We start from the raw sequence: 17,195 nt of genomic DNA on the forward strand, positions 1-17,195 counted from the left end.
TGCTGCTGCCACACTGCCTGCCTATCAATGTTGTTGACATATAAAAGATATAGATCAGCGATTCTCAACAGGGATCCCATGGCATCTTTTTAAAGGTACCACAGGGTGCTGTGCAACATTAGCACTTTTGGTGTGCAAATACCTACATGTAAATTCACAAGATAAACCCAGAGATGTCAAATAAATACAAATCCAATGTCAAAAACTTCTCACCTCCTGTATAGTCAAAAACCAAGTGAAAGAGCTGACATTTTCCGAGGGGTGCTTTGAACCTAAAAAGGTTGAGAATCACTGATTTGGATGATACACAAAGGAGAGAAAAGCATAAAAATCACACTTGCCCTGCTTAAAAATGCCTAGTAACATCTTATGTATAAATCCTTCATTGGAGAGAGAAAAAACAAACTACAGCTTACTTAGTGACAGAAGGCTCCTTACATGGGTACACAGGGTGCAAGGAGACTATCCCTGCTCCCTATGCAGTCTATGGCTAGGCTATGTCTGGATGAGCACAGATGTTTATTTCCCTGTGGACAAGTAAAAGCTCATGCCATGTGCACTCAGGTATATGGCAGGTTACCTCAGGTGGGGTAGGGGAGGTTGGGGCCAGAAACTGCTATCCCCAGCAGCCTTACCTGGAGTCCTCCCACTGCTGCAGCCATAGCTGGATGCCTGGCTGGCAGCTGAAGAACGGCTCCAGCTGGCCCAGTCTGGTTTTGGGCAGCATACTGCAAAGTAGCAGTGTGGAATGCCTGCATATGCAGCGTGTAGCACCGCAGACAGGTCTGTGGCACCACATATGGCATGTCCACACATGTCTGGATGCAGCCTATGAAGCACTAGCCAAACCCTATACCGGGCAGGATTATGCCTCAACCACCTTCACACTTCCAGCTTGGGATGATGCATGCAGCTCTGCCAAACCTATTAAAGGCACAATCTTCCCCGCAGAATGTGTGTCTTGTTTCTTATTGGACCACTTGACGTTTTAGTATACAGCCAAACTGTCCACTTTGATATCATATCTCTCAAACCAAAAGGCCAAGCTGTAAACATAGTGCTTAAAGTGCATCAGAACAGAAGGGAGAGCTTCTGTACTAACCATTATTAAAACCTGTCTAAAGAACTATTTAAGCACAAAATTTTGTTACATGGTAATTTAGCAGCCTGAATACAGGTACGGTTCCAACTGGTTGTCATGGGAGGTAAGAAGCTCCAACATTAAAAAAACCCCATGAAAACATTTTGAAGGCTGTTTATTCCAAATCTTTGGATTGTAAAGTTTTCTGCCTACCTGGTCAGCACTCATTATCTGGGCAGCTAAAAATATTATTGAACTTGTCTTCCTAATCCTCCCATGCGATAAAAAAAGAATTATCCCAGTTTCATAGATATTGAAATATGCTGCAAAAAGATTAAGCGACTTTTCCAGTTAAGCTGTGGACAAATCTCCAGAAAGCTTAGTGAAGTCCTAATCACAAGACCATGCTTCTTCCCCTGCAGGTGAGATTTGAACCAAGACACATAAGAAAAAAGATGATGGGTCTTTCCATGAGAGGCAAAATGACGGATAAGGTTGTTAGATAACTGATTAGTTCTTTTTTCTTTTCATACAGAGATCCTGCTGTTCTTGGTCTAGAACTTTTCTGAATATAGTACATTTACCCAAATCCAAGATGACACTAAATTTAAGATGACCCTCCAATAATAAAATTCTATACATGGAAAATTGTAAATTTGTTAGGTTTTCCATATATAGAATCAAATCAAATTATTGGAGGGTCATCTTAAATTGGTTCCCAACTGCTGTGGGGCAGAGGGAGGCAGAGGGGAGGGAGCAGGTAGCTTCACTCCTGTACTTTGTTCCCCCACCACTTGTGTCCCCCCCCCCTTCCTGCCTCTTCTGCCACTTACCCCTACAGTGCCTGCTCCATGCCTCTCCCTGGCCACCTGCCCTCCACCCCCAGCTCTCCGATCCACACTGCCACCCACACCCTTACATGCTGCTGTCTGATCCCCTACCCCAACACACACTGCTCTTGAACCTCCACTGAATCCCCAAAATGCTGCTGCCTGAATCCCACCTGATCCCCAATGCACTGTTGCCCTGTCCCCTGCCCAATCTCTGATGCATGCTGCTGCCCAGTTCCTGAATCACATTGATGCCTGCTCCCCAAACTGTTCTGCTGCCCAACCTCAATTGTAGCTACTGGTCCCTGACCCAGCGCAGCTGCTGCGGACTCCATAGCTGCTGACTAGACAGCAGCAGCAGAGGCAGCTCCAGCCCTAACCCAGGTTAGGAAACAGATGTAGCTCCGGCCCCAGGCTTAGGCCAGGGCCAGGGCCACCACCTGTCCCAGGCTGGTACTCAAATCCATAACAAGGTTAGATTTTCCCCATGTTGAACTGGAGAAGAAGGGGAACTTCATTTCAGATATGAGTAAATATGATAAGTTTCTCTTCAAAGCAAATGACTTTGGAATGCAGCTGGCTCAGGAACTCCCCTTTTCCAGAACCCAAGAAAAAGTGCATCTGCCAGTTAACCTATTGGTGAGCAGACCATGGCAAAATGGTCAAATAAAGGTGCAGCACAGAGGAAGTGTGGAATTGACGTGTCCCCATATATCTTTTTAATACAACCTCTAAAAGGGCTTTTTCTGGAGAAATCTTCTATAGCACTACATTCCATGTGGTTGCCTTCAAAGGGTTATTACAGAACTGAAAGTAACAGGCTTGGTTACGTGCTCATTTTTCTAAACCTATCACTGCAGGGTTCCTCAGGGATATATTGCCTTCTATAAGGAGAGATGATGACCAATGATGATAAAAGATAGGACTCTATAGGACAGATGCACTGTTCTGAGACTCTAAAACTTACATTTACCCTTATGCAAAGCAGATCTAGCATCAGACTTCTAGACACTGATTACCTCTTCAGCATTCATATAAACTGGAAAGCACATATATGGCTTCTGGGTAGGCTGCAGAACAGGGGGCGTAGGCTCTTGGAGAACAGGGGGCTTCACATATCTGTCTCATAAGGATTGAGTTGTTACACTGTCTGCTGAATGCAGTAACATGCTCTCTTGACAAAACTGCTTCTCTTACTCCTCAGCCAAGTCTTGATCAACCCTCTTGGGACCAAAGCAGAGAGTGCTTGCTTCCCTTTGAGTTAGAAAGAGCATGGTCTTTCAAAGGCCAAAGGGAATATCATTTAAATAAACCCCTCTATCACAATAACAATAGTGGCACTCTGGGAAGAAGATGGAGCCAGTCATTGAACATGGTGTTTGCAGCTTCCTGGCTACCCCACTCACCCAGGGAAACAGGACTGGAGAGGGGGGACAACACACACACAGGATAGGGTAATCAAATGCTGAGAAGAGTACTGAATAGGTGCTGTTCTTCCCACCTTGTCATCTTGGAAGGCCAAATTTAAGTCTCATAATGCCAAGGTCCCACTGGATGGGAATAAGCTTGTGTACTTCTGAACCCTCCACCAATGCCCCTCACCCCTACCCTCATTTACTTCTTAGTAGTAAATCTAACCAGAAGTCAGGCTTAGGATACTGTTTAGGATACAGAACACTAGAAACTGTTCTCTGGAGGAAGACGAGAATATATACTGCCAAAGCCTGTTTTAAAATGAAAATTTCACTGAAAAATATACACCGCAGAGTCTACGTTGAAGGGTCAAAGATTACTTTGAGAACAGGGACCTCAAAAATATTCACTGTCAAAGTTACAAAATAGCTTTTAAAAAAACAGTGCATGGGGTAGGGTGAATTGCTTTGAATTTGGGGGCATGTTGCAGAGTGCATTTTGTTATTTTATCTTAATATTTCCATTCTGCCTTTATTCATATACCATGTCTACAAGAGACACAGACTGTGCAGTAGCTCGTTACTACTGTGCAGTAGCATTATGTGGCACAAAGCCTGAGCTAATGAGCTACTGCGCAGTCAGCATCACCTAAAAGCCATTCAGTGATGCTACTGCGCTGTAAACTACAGTTACTGTGCCGTCACATCTAGTACTTTTTTATACAAGTGCTAAATGATTGTGCAGTCAGGGTCTCCTGTAGACACGGCCAGAGTCATTTAATGTAAGCCTCCCTGAGCCTTTTTGGGGAAGGGCAACATAAGCTGAAGAAATAAAAGGCAAGAGACACTGACATAATGGCAGACAAACCTTCCAGGTAATTTGAACTACCTTTGAAATTTATAGAAAATGAGACTCAGCTGAAGAATCTCAGACTGAAGAAGAGACCAGGATATGATACTAAAAAAATACCATGAAGCACTCTATTTATTTTACCTCAAATAAAATGTTGTTTTCATTTTACATCTGTTTATTTAACAAGTGAAATGATGGAGTTTCTATGTGCCAGATCTGCAAACACATCTTTGGATGGGAAAGTCAAGCTGTGCCCTGACTCCAATGTCACTTTGAGCAGGAAAGAGTCAGTGTGCAAACTTCTGCTGGCAGCTGCACCTATGCAGCTCCATTATATCAAATAGATATGCAAAGTGTAACAAAAGGTAGAACATGCTTTTTCAACTGGGATTTAGTTAATCTTTCTGATGATGTGTGAAGTCAAGTCAGAGAGTAGTCTGATAGCTTGGGCTGTGCTTCAGGTTCCCCTGTCTTTGTCACTAACTTTCATGATACTGAGCAAATAATTTAATTTTTACACTTGTTTCCCATCCCGTAAAATGCAACTTCCTTGGAGTGCTGTTAAGAATTACACATTTCAAAACAGCACTTGTGTGTTAAGTATTCTTATTTTTCTAAATACTAAAACATTATATCAATGTTGTTAATATTTTAGAATGTCTGGACTGTCATGGCTACTATGTTCTTACACTACTGTACCATGGAATAATTTAGAATCGATTCTATCAACAATACTTATGGAAGATAAAAAAAAGTCTACAGTAAATTAATTAAAAACATCTTAATTAACAGATCCTTCTGTTCTTTATCTTCAATTATTAATATTGCCCATGTGCTATATAATAGGATTATAACAAAGATTTAGTGATGAAAGAAAATATTTCATAGGCTGCTTACAGACATTAAGAAAACAAAACAACCCACCAAAGAACGCACTTTATTGGAAGAAGCAGCATATTAGTTGGACCTGACTCTGCAGCATCTGTATATTGGCTGCTTCAGCAGGACTCTTTAGCACTTTTATCTATAGCTGATTCTGATTCAACCCATTATTAGATAAAAGCACCAAAAAAGCCCACTAAAGTGCCCAATCTCTACAGATGTTGGGCAGGCCAGGTCCAACTAATGCACTGACTCTTCTGGGCATATGCTAGGCTTGGTGTGGGAATATGCCAACTTTACAGTACATCACCATTTTGTTTTGTTTTTTTAACATCTGCAAGCATCCTTAAATACTACTGTAAGACAAACTACGAAAGTATAGAAAGCAATTTTTCTGGGAAATTTATTGGCATTATAGGACCCTTAATATAATAAAGAATAAATATTTTTCCAGATGAATCTATAGTAATTTGTTACAGATTATATTAAATAATGTAAACAAATTCTAGCAGCATATGATGAACAAGCTCCACACTAAACTGATCCAAATTTCAAAATATAACTGAGAAGAACTCTTTTTGAAGAAGAAACTCCCTGCAAAGCTACATTGTGAATACAGGATTTTAAAGGCTCACAAACCTAGAAAATGAGAGAATGACAGCAGGACAAACCATTCCAGTTTTAGTCAGAACATTTCTTTTTTCATCTTAAGTTTCCAAACAAACAATCTAAAACTAGAGATTGAAAATTCTGTCTTGCCTGTGAATTTTCATACAAAGACACTGTACCAGTCTTCACAGTGGTGTATTCCCAGCTCTATGGTAAATTAGCCAGATTGTCAATATAAACTTGGGATAGGACCAACCCTCAGAAAGAACACTCCAAAGTAAGAGTTGCTAAAACTGAGAAAGGTAACCATGTATAAAAGGGGTATTCAATGCAAAACTTTTGCAGTAGAACCTCCACATGAAATTTAGGAATTTCTTAGAGGAGCACTCTCCTTTCCAACTACCATATTTACTTGCATACCACATACACTTCCCTTGCAAATTAGTCTTCTAAAATTAGGGTGCATGTCTTAAGTGCAGGCACAGTGGACCACCAGGCTCCACAGCAAAAAGAAGCACTGTGGAGGGGATGGGTGGCAGAGAACAGTTCTGTGCCACTGCTCCCCAGTGCCAGACAAGACCTTCATGAGTCAGATCCAGCCCACAAGCCATAGGTTAGCACCCCTTGCTCTAGAATAAAAATGCTTCTTGAGATCACTTGGTTTCTCTTCATACAAACCTGTGCCCTTTCTAAAATGCATCACACTAATTGTACCAGTCCAATGTGAAGGAGATGGCCTGCTGCACTCATCATCCTCCAATATCAACAAGGGTGCTGATGATAGTGTTCAGGTATTTTAATTTGCTTTGGGGAAATGATAAACTTGTCCATGGAACAACAAGGAAGTTCTATTCAATATCCTCCCTTGTTTATCTGAAGCACATTTTTTTCTGAAATGGCTCACTTACAAGAAGAAGGACTGCCATGAAATGTTCCTGTTGAGGAAGGATTCTACCTAGACTTGAGAAATATAAATTCCAGAGAAAAGATTCAGAGTTGGATGATTTTTCGAGAAATTTCAGCTTGGTTTTCCAACTCTTAGGAAAGGCAGTAGTTACCTTCCTCTACTCTTTAATTTCTAGAAACTAGACAAAATTCCAAAGAACTGAACAAAGTATGTCCTAGAATTGTCATCGTTTACTTAGAGCAATATCATACCCCATTGTCTCTCAATCTGAGGCATACAGTTTAATCTCCAGGAACCAACTGTTCTGAAATTCACAATAGATTGACTTCCCAGCATGCAGTCTTACTTGTAGGATTTCTAGAATTTTGTTAAGAGAGCTGACATTTTCTGTTCACATCAATACACAAAGTACTTCCTTCTGAAAGGATTTAACTGTATTGAGCAAACAACAGCACTTCTCATTGTCTGGTCAACAGCCCTTATTTTCCAATTATAACTTTACCTGGTGCATTCTGGCTGCCTAGACTAGAAAATACAGTAACATTAGGGCTGTTTGCAGTTTTTCCTTACACATTTTGTTTTCTATTAGAACTCAGCTGCCTTCTATTCTGATATCCCTTGCAATGATGTAGTAAGGATTCTTTACAAATGTGTTACTATTTCTTTCATTTTCATCAAAGAAGAAATTATTTATGATCCACAAAAAGTCCAGGATGTCGACTGAAACCCTGATCTACAGCCTGCAACTTAACCTGTTTCAGGACACAGCCATAAAGCCATACACGTAAATTAATCAATTTTCTGTCCTCTCTAGTTCACTGCAAGTTTCAAAACTTTTTCAGCTACCTCTTCATAATCAACTACTTCTACAAATTCTGTCTTAACTATTCATTATTTTCTCATCTTTATACACTCCCCTCTCATTTCACTTTTGCTTTTGCATTTCTGTAACTTTTGATGACTTGGTGTGGCAGTTTCTTCTCCCTTTCTCTTGGTGTCTCAGAGAGGCTCTGCCCTGTGTCCCTATTTGTTCTCTTACACTTGACCTTTAGTTAGTCTCATAAAAATCACACGGCTCTACAGGGCTGCATTGCTTATGTCTGGTGTCACCCCAACTGAACACTAACCTTTATGGGTGTCTTCACATGTGTTCTGGGATGGAGGGGGTGCACTTCAACTGGAGCAGCTGAGACCCGCTGTAATTAAGGCACCGGCAGTGTCACATGTATTCAGCGTCTCACACTTCAAAATGGTGGCAGGGGCATTTTAACGCAAGCTCGTTGAACAAGCTTTAATTAAAGCACTCCCTCCACCATTTTGGAGTGGGGGGTGGGGGGGGGACTCTGAATACACAGCACAGGGGCTGCTGGAGTGTGTTAATTAGCACGCTCCTGCAGACTCAATTAATGAAGTCTGCTCCGTGTGCTAATTAGCACACGTTGGAACAGATATCCAGCACATGTATAGGTCATGTAGTGCACCTAAAGAGTAATGTAGTAATTGTAGTCATTTTTGACAGGAACCAAGGGCAGGGAAATATTAGTTTTCTACATTTTTAGGGGCCCCATGGGTTGGATAGAAAGGCCTCACGGGCCAGATCCAGCCCGCAGGCCGTATTTGCCCACCCCTGTTTTAAAGTAACAATTTTGTCTGGGCTACCTTACATATCACACCATTCAGCTCTTCAGGGCAGATACCATACTTGTGTCCTGTACGGAATTGTTTTTAAACCTTTAGACTCCAGGCAACCCTCCATAATTTTTTCCGTACTTAGTGGGACCCCATTTCAAAAAAGTATTTACTCCTCACATAGGGGCTAGGTTCAAGGATGAGTGTGCACTTACCTCCTCACGCAGGGACTGGGTATGGTGGAAGGGGAAGTAGCAAGCATTTACCTCCTCATACACCCTGTGGCACCCTTAAAAGGCTCACACAACAGCCCAGGATGCTGCAGCACCCCAGTTAAGAATCACTGCTGTATGGTGTTGATCGTTTTTCCTGTTTCATAATGATGTAGAATATAATTAGTTCCAGTAGTCACGTATCATTTCAGGCGAAGAGGGAGCCTACTTATTTGACATAACTATCTTTGAAAAATGTTATGGGAATAAAACATGCCCTAAACAATTTAAAAATCACAGTGAAAACAACAATAATCCCAATTTCTAAGCATCACTCAGATGCAAGCAAATAGAGGTCTATCTAGACCAAGTCATACTTGAGAAAAAACATGTATACATCTACTTGCTTGGGAACCATAAGATACTGTGGAGTTCTAATATTTTAATGTGCCACTATTCTGGTTACATCTGGCTACACTGTTATGAATAACATACAGGAAACTGGCAATACTAATCTTATACATTATTTTGAATATTGGGTTATTTTGAAGATAGATATTTTCATACTATCTTTAAGTGCTGCATGACATTCTGATTAAAATAACAGCACCACATAAAATCACAACCGACAGAGGGATGGAGATGCCTCCTTGTACACCCCCCTACGACACACGCATGAATGACACTAAACAAGCAAAACAAAATTAAAACAGCACATATTAAATTGATTGAACACTGGCTAATCAATTTATCTCAGACTATAATAATATTTAGTGAAATAAATCAAACAAGTAAGGGCATTTCTCATGCCTAATGGTTTTCACCTCAAAGCTGGTTCACTATTTTCATCTGTTAACTGAAACAATTACAAAATCACTTCTGGCAAAGGTTGCAGAAGCAGCAAAACTGGTAGAGTGATAATGAGGACTGAGCACTTACATAGATCCATCTGGATCTCTTTCTGCACCAGGCACCTTCAGACTTCCTGCATTTTAATAAAGCCAAATGGGAAGTCATACACTCAAACAGAATGTAAGGTCATACGTACAAGATGAGGAACTGTACCTGGAAACAGCAATTTTAAAAAGGATTTAGCACCATGGTGAATAACCAACTAACTAGAAGCATCTAAGGAAAATGATGGCACTAAGGGGCCTAAAAATACAGACCTTGGTGGTATAAACAGAAATAGGCATAACAAGTATACAGGTAATACTACCTCTGCGTGTGTATTAATAAGATAATTTGTGGAATACTGTGTCCAATTCTGGTGCCTACCCTTTAAAAATTGAAGCCACATCAAGGAAGGAGACACCAAAAAAATCCAAGATCTGGAAAGAACCGTTACATTCAGAGACTTAAAAGGCTCCATCTGTATTAAAGGGAAGGTTAAAGGCAACTTGATCACCTTCTGACTATGGGGAAGAAGATCTCTGAAACTATAGGTCTCTCTATTTTAGCAGATAATAGCATATCCAGTGGTTGGGTGTTGAAGCTAAACAAATTTAAACTGGCAGCAAGATGAAGAATGCTTAGCAACATAGATAATGAACTACTGGAATAGCTTACCAGGAACCATGATGGAGAATTCACTTAAGGCCTCTAAATCATGGAAGTACTTCTAAAGTTGCATTTTAACTCAACTTTAAAATACAGACTTTATGATGCAGAACTTAATGGATAGAATTCTATGGATTCTATTGTGAAGGAGGTCATATGAGATTATAATACTCACTTCTGAGCTTTAAAATCATGTAGTCTACAGTAATAGGAACTCAGTAGTGCATGTGAGAAGATATCCGGAATAGTCTAAACCTAGCAGATAAGAACATAAACAACTCTGAATCTAAGACAATACTGAAAGAATAATAAACCAGAATCAAGCAGAAACGTGAGTGCTTATACATCAATGATTGTATCTCTTACTGTTTCAATTAAAAACTCAAAATTATCTGTTATACCTCCAATTTTTACTTTCATAATTTTTTTTAAGTCTATGTTAATGTATCTGATATTTACATATTGTACTATAATTATACCTACCAGACCACGGTTTGGAGTAGGTTAATTGCATAGGAAGATTTTACTATGTTTACATTTTTCTCTTAAATAATTTTTTTTAAAAAGCACAGTAAAGAGTCTGAGGACAAATTATTCAACTGTTTATCATACATAAGACTGCATGACTATAATACAAAGGGCTTGTCTTTTTCATTTAACGTTACAATATACACAGCAAGTCCGGACTAGATCTTACAATCTGAACACAGGTATTTAACCTTTTCCATGCTGTTTATGTTTACAATGCACAGAAGTCCTGTAACCAAACTGTGTAGTAAAGCACACAAAACTGGACTGTAACATAACACAGTATGCAGAAGCATTGGATTTTATGATTTCTTCTCTATGTAATTTTTAAACGGTTTTGATTTTTGGTGCTTGCTAAAGTGTGGCAACCAGCACAAAAAATATTACCGATATTTTATATTACCCTTATATTCCTAGACAGCAGTAAGTATTGGATTCCTTTTTATATTGCTAAACTCAGCACTCCATTTGTAAGATGACAACCTTTCAATCACCATAAACTTTTCTTAACTACTGAGTTCAAAAATGCTTTCAACCACAAGCTTGACATTTCAGTACAAAAGAAATATGGATCCCTTGATAAAAAAAGTTCTGGTTTACAAAAACTGATAACCCCAAGTATTCATTCATATGCAGACAATATTCAGCTGCTGTGTTGTCATTTTAAGTACAAAACCCTCAGCTTTTGTTCAGAAAAATCTGATTTCATTAGCCACATGGAATTGACCAGTATGAGTGATGGGATAGTCTTATGCTGCATTAGTTTTTAAAGGGTTTATTGGCAGAGGTAGATCACTGCTTCTGTAATAGATAATGGGCAATATGGGATGGGTAATCACCAAATTACCCTACCTTTTCTATTTAGTTTGCTGAGTTTTTAATCATAATATATATAAATCTTTATATGGGCCCAAAAATTTAGCAACTGCCAAGCTGACTGTGTTATATTAAGGCAGCATAACCCAAAAATTAGGCACCTGTTAAATACAGCCTGCTAACCTCAGGTCTCACATGAGCTTTTTGCTTTACTCATACTATTGTTTTGGACCTGTTCATGCAACCAAGGTCTTGCCTTCAAGTTTACATTTATGTTAATACGGAATACAAGAATCAATTGCTGGTTTCATAGCTTCTGTATCTAGTGTCCCTTTTACCTTCAGAAGCCTGAACGTATTTATAATGTAACAGATGTTACAGTCTTGAATTAGATGTCAATCTATTATGTTCAGCACAGAGATTGCTGTAAATGTATTGGCTATGAATTCAACAACAGTTCCAGTTTTGTTTAAGCAATAGTACAGCCATAATTTTCAACTGACATTTAAAAATGGTCTAGTTACACCTTGTGTCAAAGTGCAGAACTGCTACATTATTGGTTACAGACATCTATGTGCTATAAAAACAGCTTTGGTACAATAAATTATCAAAAAAGAAAATAAATTTTTGTAAAATTCACAGCATAATTGTGAGGCAAAAAAGCAGTCACATAAAATTCTGCATTTTTAAAAATGTTCAGGATGAACAGAAGACATCTTTGTGCAGAAGTAATGGTGGAGAAACCACGTGCCGAGAAAAAGCAAAAGAAAAAAGTAAAAAGCAAGAAGGGACACAGTTGTAGCTATTTCCATCAAACGCAAACCACTACTTCTGTGACCTTCAACCAATAAGGAAGTCAACTTTATGACACACGCAAAGTGACCTTGCAATACCTTACAATAAGTGGGTCACAAAAGTCTATTTTAAAAGAAAGGCCTCTTGAATTACCCATTCTCTGTGTTTTCAGCATTAAGGACTGTCTGCAAATGCATGTCCAAAAGTGATTGCATCTGAAATGGTAGGCTCTTCTAACTTAGAGTCCAAATCCATAAGGCCAAAGGTTATCCCAAAGACCACCACTTAAACCTCCCCAGGACTGGCCAGGACCGACCCGTTGATTGCTTCTCAGTGCACCTTAGTTCTGAGACCAGTTATATTCCAATACTAGCTGACTGTGGTCTCTAAATACGAGACACACAGAATCCCATTATAATTGCTGCTTTGATCCTCAGTAGATTCAGATAAGGAGAGTTCTGATCACCGCCATTTAGCATGCTTAATGTGCCTTACAAACTCCATTACAACCGTCCCTTTTTACAGCTGAAGATTATATATTTGTGTAATTTGAAGGTCCCTCTTCCTTACAGTACTGCAATTCTGTGCCCATGTGTGTTTGGGGAAGTTAAAAAAACAAAAACCAAAAAAAAAAATCCACACACATACACACATAATACTTATTCTCCCACCCCCTAAAATCTGAAAGGGCCCTTTTATGTAAATCGTGTGCAGTGCCTTTAAAAAGAAACTAGTTTGCAACTAAGACCAACATTTGAACATTAACCCCTGTTGAATGAGACAAAAAATAACTATGACTAAGTTGTGGCAAGTTAAAATGGGGGAAGCAAAAGGTGAGACGACACCTCTAAGCTATCCATAAAGGTGGGTTTGGACATGGCTCTTAAAAAACTTCATTGTCCCTTTGCAAACTTTTCAAGTTTAAAAAAATAGTCAGCTTTGCCCTCCTGTAGCGGTTCAGTGAGTTTATCTCCTTCTGATTCAAGCAGCTTTGCACTTTGTTTTTGGAAAAACACCACTTCTATAAAAACACACAAGAAACAAACTTAGTTTCAGTTTAGTCACGAGCTAGCCACAGGACTTTGCTGAACACAAACTCCTGTCATGGGAGACTCTTCTCTATCAATTCCTTGCCTCATTGCAAGGTGCCCTTCAGTCATGTAATGAGTAGGACCTGTATTAGCAGAAAACTGGTACGTTGGATGTCCAGCTATGCCAGTCTCTTGGCGCGGATTAGAATAGACTGTTAAATTCACGTCCATAGCTCCATTTTGTCCAAAGTCCAAGGTATTAGCAGCCACTGGGCGGTTCTGATAGGCTTGATTGCCTTGGTTACCAGTAGAGGAGGAAGATGTAGAGGAAGAAGTAGTTGAGGAAGACAGGGACGTCATGGAGTGGTGACTATGGCCCACCTCCATAGAATCCTGGGTGGAGGAGCTGTTTGTTGGAGAATTGTAGACCCTTGGCCGGGTCCGGCTACCCAAGGCTTGTTGTCCATGATGATGGTGGTGGTGGTGATGGTGGTGGTGATGGTGGGAGCTATTTCCATGATGATGATGTAATGCATTCTGTTGTTGAGGGGTTACATGGAAGGTGGTTTCTTGAACCGGATGGGTTTCAACAGTGACCTGTGTAGGAGCTTCAGTGGCTGTCCAACCAAGTGGAGGAGGAAACTGCTGTCGAACCTATGGTAGTAAATGTAGACTATAAAAGGACTGATCAAATCAACTGAATTTAGAAAGGACATTAAAACTAAGTCTTAACTTTTGAAAAGAAATAAAGCTAAATTTTACATAGCAACAAAAATATACACTAGGTATGTATTTAGGAAATATTCTAACATACTTTCCTAAATATATCCTTAGACATGTTAGAACAGTAATTAAATATATTGTCACTGAGACAGTTACGGAACAAAAGACCAACTGCATGCCCTTACAGAAAAAGTTTTAAAAAACTCAGAAACAGCATTGGTGAAGAGCAGTAATTAGTAAGTTTATAGTTGTACAGTGCCTAGTGCAGTGGGGCTGTGGACATGGACTGGGGCCTCAAGAACAACTGAAGTGCTAAACAAAAAAGCAAGTTGTAGTTTGCAGTTGGTTCTGAAGTACCACTGGAAGAGAGCTCTATCAGAACAAAGCTAGAAATGAGGGTTTTTCTACACAGGGAAGCTACTGCATAAGAACTAGAATATGAATTTCATATACACTGGCTACTCTGTACTAATATGCCCCATATGGACATACTTTTTCCAAACAAGAAATCACTTTGTGCAGTTTAGGTTAATCCACTTCCAAAATAAATTAATGCATACTGCACAAAAGCACTCTTAAGGCATGGGCACATGAACAAATTACCAACAGGCAAAGGAGAGTGGCACATTACTTCATGGCATCCAGACTGTTCTCCAGTAACAATATATACACATGCTTTTAACCCCAAAGGACTGAGTTACCATAGATTAACTTTCACTTAATATAGTAAAATGTGTGCACATGGGCCATTCCCATAGAGCAGCTTATGTGTTCTAAAGTCCTACCATTCTCTCTTACATGAAACTTGTTTGCATGCCCATGATTCTAATGTGGAATGTGAGTATCCTCACAAGAGCTTAGTGAGATGGTGCTTCATAAGTTTATGAAAGTTTGTAAGTTAATGCTCCTGAAACAGCAAGAGACCTTTTTCAATTCTATGCTGCTTGATAATAGTTACTGCTACTGCACACTAGTCACTCAATATTTTTTTTTACTCTAATGAATTGTAAATCTGTATAAACTAATTGTAATTTTCCCTCACCTGGGCAGAAGCACAAATGACGCCCCTTGGTGATATTAGAAAATCTTGTTTTCCCACTGTCCTACAGTGATGGGTACCAATGGTCAATAACTACTAAATTTCAGTGTTATTCTTCTAGCAGTAAGTCAAGCAATAATTTCAGGGGCAGCCAACCTGTGGCACGCATGCCACAAGTGGCATGGGCAATTTCTGTTTGTGGCATGCAACAAATCAAGGAGGAGACAGGCAGGCAGCCCCATAACAGATACGGTATGAAGCAGAAAGCAGAGATCAGGCAGGGGAAAGGGATCAGAGTGGCACTCAAAAGGAATGCAGGGCTAATCGATGGCAGACCTGCCAAAAAGGGTGGCCCCCAATGCATTAGTTTGTATTTTTAATTCAAACTATTCATACTTTGCACTTCTACACTGGCTTTTCTCTAAGAATATCAAAAGTTTTACAAAGCATTCATTCAACCTTGCAGGATACCTGTAAATACTGATTTAAAATTGGAATAAAGAAAAATGTTCTACAGAAGTTCACCACACTGCAGTTCAAAATAGCTCTCTGGGATATGTTAAAAGGTCAACCTTTATATGGATCCCGTGTTTTTCATATGGACGGGGGAAAACAGTGAGTGCAGTAGTGCTCAAACTCAAGCCCATGGGCCCACAGAACCGTGACATGCATGAAGTGGGTCTTTCCATGGTCTGGAAATATGGTGGCAGGAAAGCAGAGGCTGTATTAACTATTGCTCCCCTGCTGCCAAATTTCTGCATCCGTAGGGAAACCCATGGGCCAGGTGGCATAGCAGTGCCCTAGACAGCACGAGTGTATGGGCAGATCCAGTTCACAGTGTCAGGCCAGCCTATGGAGCCAGAAGGCTGAGTACCACTGCACTGGCAACTATCCTATGAAAAAGGAATAATCTCTTTGCACCTGCAAGCTGTGTTAATGCGGCCTGCTGCCCCAAAAGGTGGCCACTGCTTGTCTTAGAACAGTGGTGCCCAACCTCGGGTCGCGACCCAAACGAAGGTCGCGGGGGCAATGCCAGCGGCACTGCACACAAAAGATGAGCTGCATCCCATGCCAGGAGCTCCCCTGCCCCTGGGCCACCACCACTGCCTCAACTCCATTCCCAGCAGCAAGTCACAACAAAAAAAGGTTGGGAACCACTGCCTTAGAAAATAAAAGCTAGTGATTTAAACAACTATTTTTAAAGGGAGATGCTCATTTCAAGAATGTACCTGGGGACTATGTGTTTCACAGTCCATAGCTTGGACTGCCGCTGTGAAATGTCCGCCACTATGACGATGCTGATGAGTAGGGTCTGACCGTGCCCTTCCACTGTTGCTTGTTCCAGAAGACCCACCTTTAAATAACAATACAAAATAAAGATTACAATACGTATCAGTTCCATAACATAATGGGGACACAAGGGTATGAACTGCTTGAAGATCAAAGTCTAAAATTAGTCTTTAAATTTTTTTTTTTTTTAAACAGATACTGAATTGTATTTTATAAGGCTCAAAATTGTTCCTCAAAAGCTGAAGGAATGTAACTGAAATCTTACAAATTACTAGGAGTGCACCAATAGAAATTTTGGGGGCCAGTACAGATACCTAATATTTAAGGAAGCATATCAGATGATACTGATCCGATTTCTGATACTGCTGCCTCCAGCTGGTAAGTCTGGTGTGATGGAAGGAGAGGGGGAAGAGAAGCGCATGGGGGGAGCAGATCAATGTCCCCCACAGTGAGAGGGGGGGCAGAGGCAGGCACTGCCCAGGTGGGGGGGGGGGGCTCGGCTCCCACCATTGCTTGCACCCCAGGAGGGCACAGGGGGTGGGGCAGGGGGTGCCCCCAGATCTGTGTGGAGTGGGCTGCAGCCAGGGCTGCGCAGGGCTCCTCTTGACAGGGGCTGGGCTCAAAGCAGGTGCCAGCAGCACTGGGAGGATGCTGCATCCACCCAACTGTGTCGCCGCTCCCAGTGCTGCTGCCACCAGCTGCCTGGCACAGCCCCAGCTCTTCCCGGCACATGGGTGGAAGCAGGTTGTTGAGCCAGAGCAGCACTGGGCAGCTGGTGGCAGCAGCTCTGGAAACAGAGCGGCAGCGAAATCTGGGGTGGATGCAGCATCCTCCCAGTGCCACCGGTGCCTGCTCCAAGCCCAGCCCCTGCCGAGGAGAGGGCTGCACACCCTGGCTGCAGCTTGCCCCAACCCGTGCAAATCTGGGTGGCACATACCACCCCCCCCACCCCCATGCCCGACTGTGGTGCAAGCAGCGGTGGGAGCTGCCCCTCCCCT

The 17,195-nt window shown here is 41.0% G+C and overlaps 1 protein-coding gene across 5 annotated transcripts in view; it reads right to left on the reverse strand.

Annotated features, from left to right (window-relative positions):
- Positions 1-10,556: 10,556 nt before the first annotated feature.
- The window catches only part of DYRK1A (dual specificity tyrosine phosphorylation regulated kinase 1A), a 170,525-nt gene continuing 163,886 nt past the window's right edge, over positions 10,557-17,195 (reverse strand). For all 5 annotated transcript variants that reach the window (XM_019524612.1, XM_019524610.1, XM_019524609.1 and 2 more), the window contains 2 exons: positions 16,137-16,261; positions 10,557-13,799 (listed from right to left, as the gene is read on the reverse strand). In XM_019524612.1, the coding sequence (XP_019380157.1) occupies positions 13,176-13,799; positions 16,137-16,261 (749 nt within the window). In that variant the 3' untranslated portion in view covers positions 10,557-13,175. The remainder of the gene's footprint in view (positions 13,800-16,136; positions 16,262-17,195) is intronic.

Source organism: Gavialis gangeticus, unplaced genomic scaffold (genome assembly GCF_001723915.1).
Source record: "Gavialis gangeticus isolate Ggan-Ray unplaced genomic scaffold, GavGan_comp1, whole genome shotgun sequence".
Taxonomy (NCBI): Eukaryota; Metazoa; Chordata; order Crocodylia; family Gavialidae; genus Gavialis; species Gavialis gangeticus.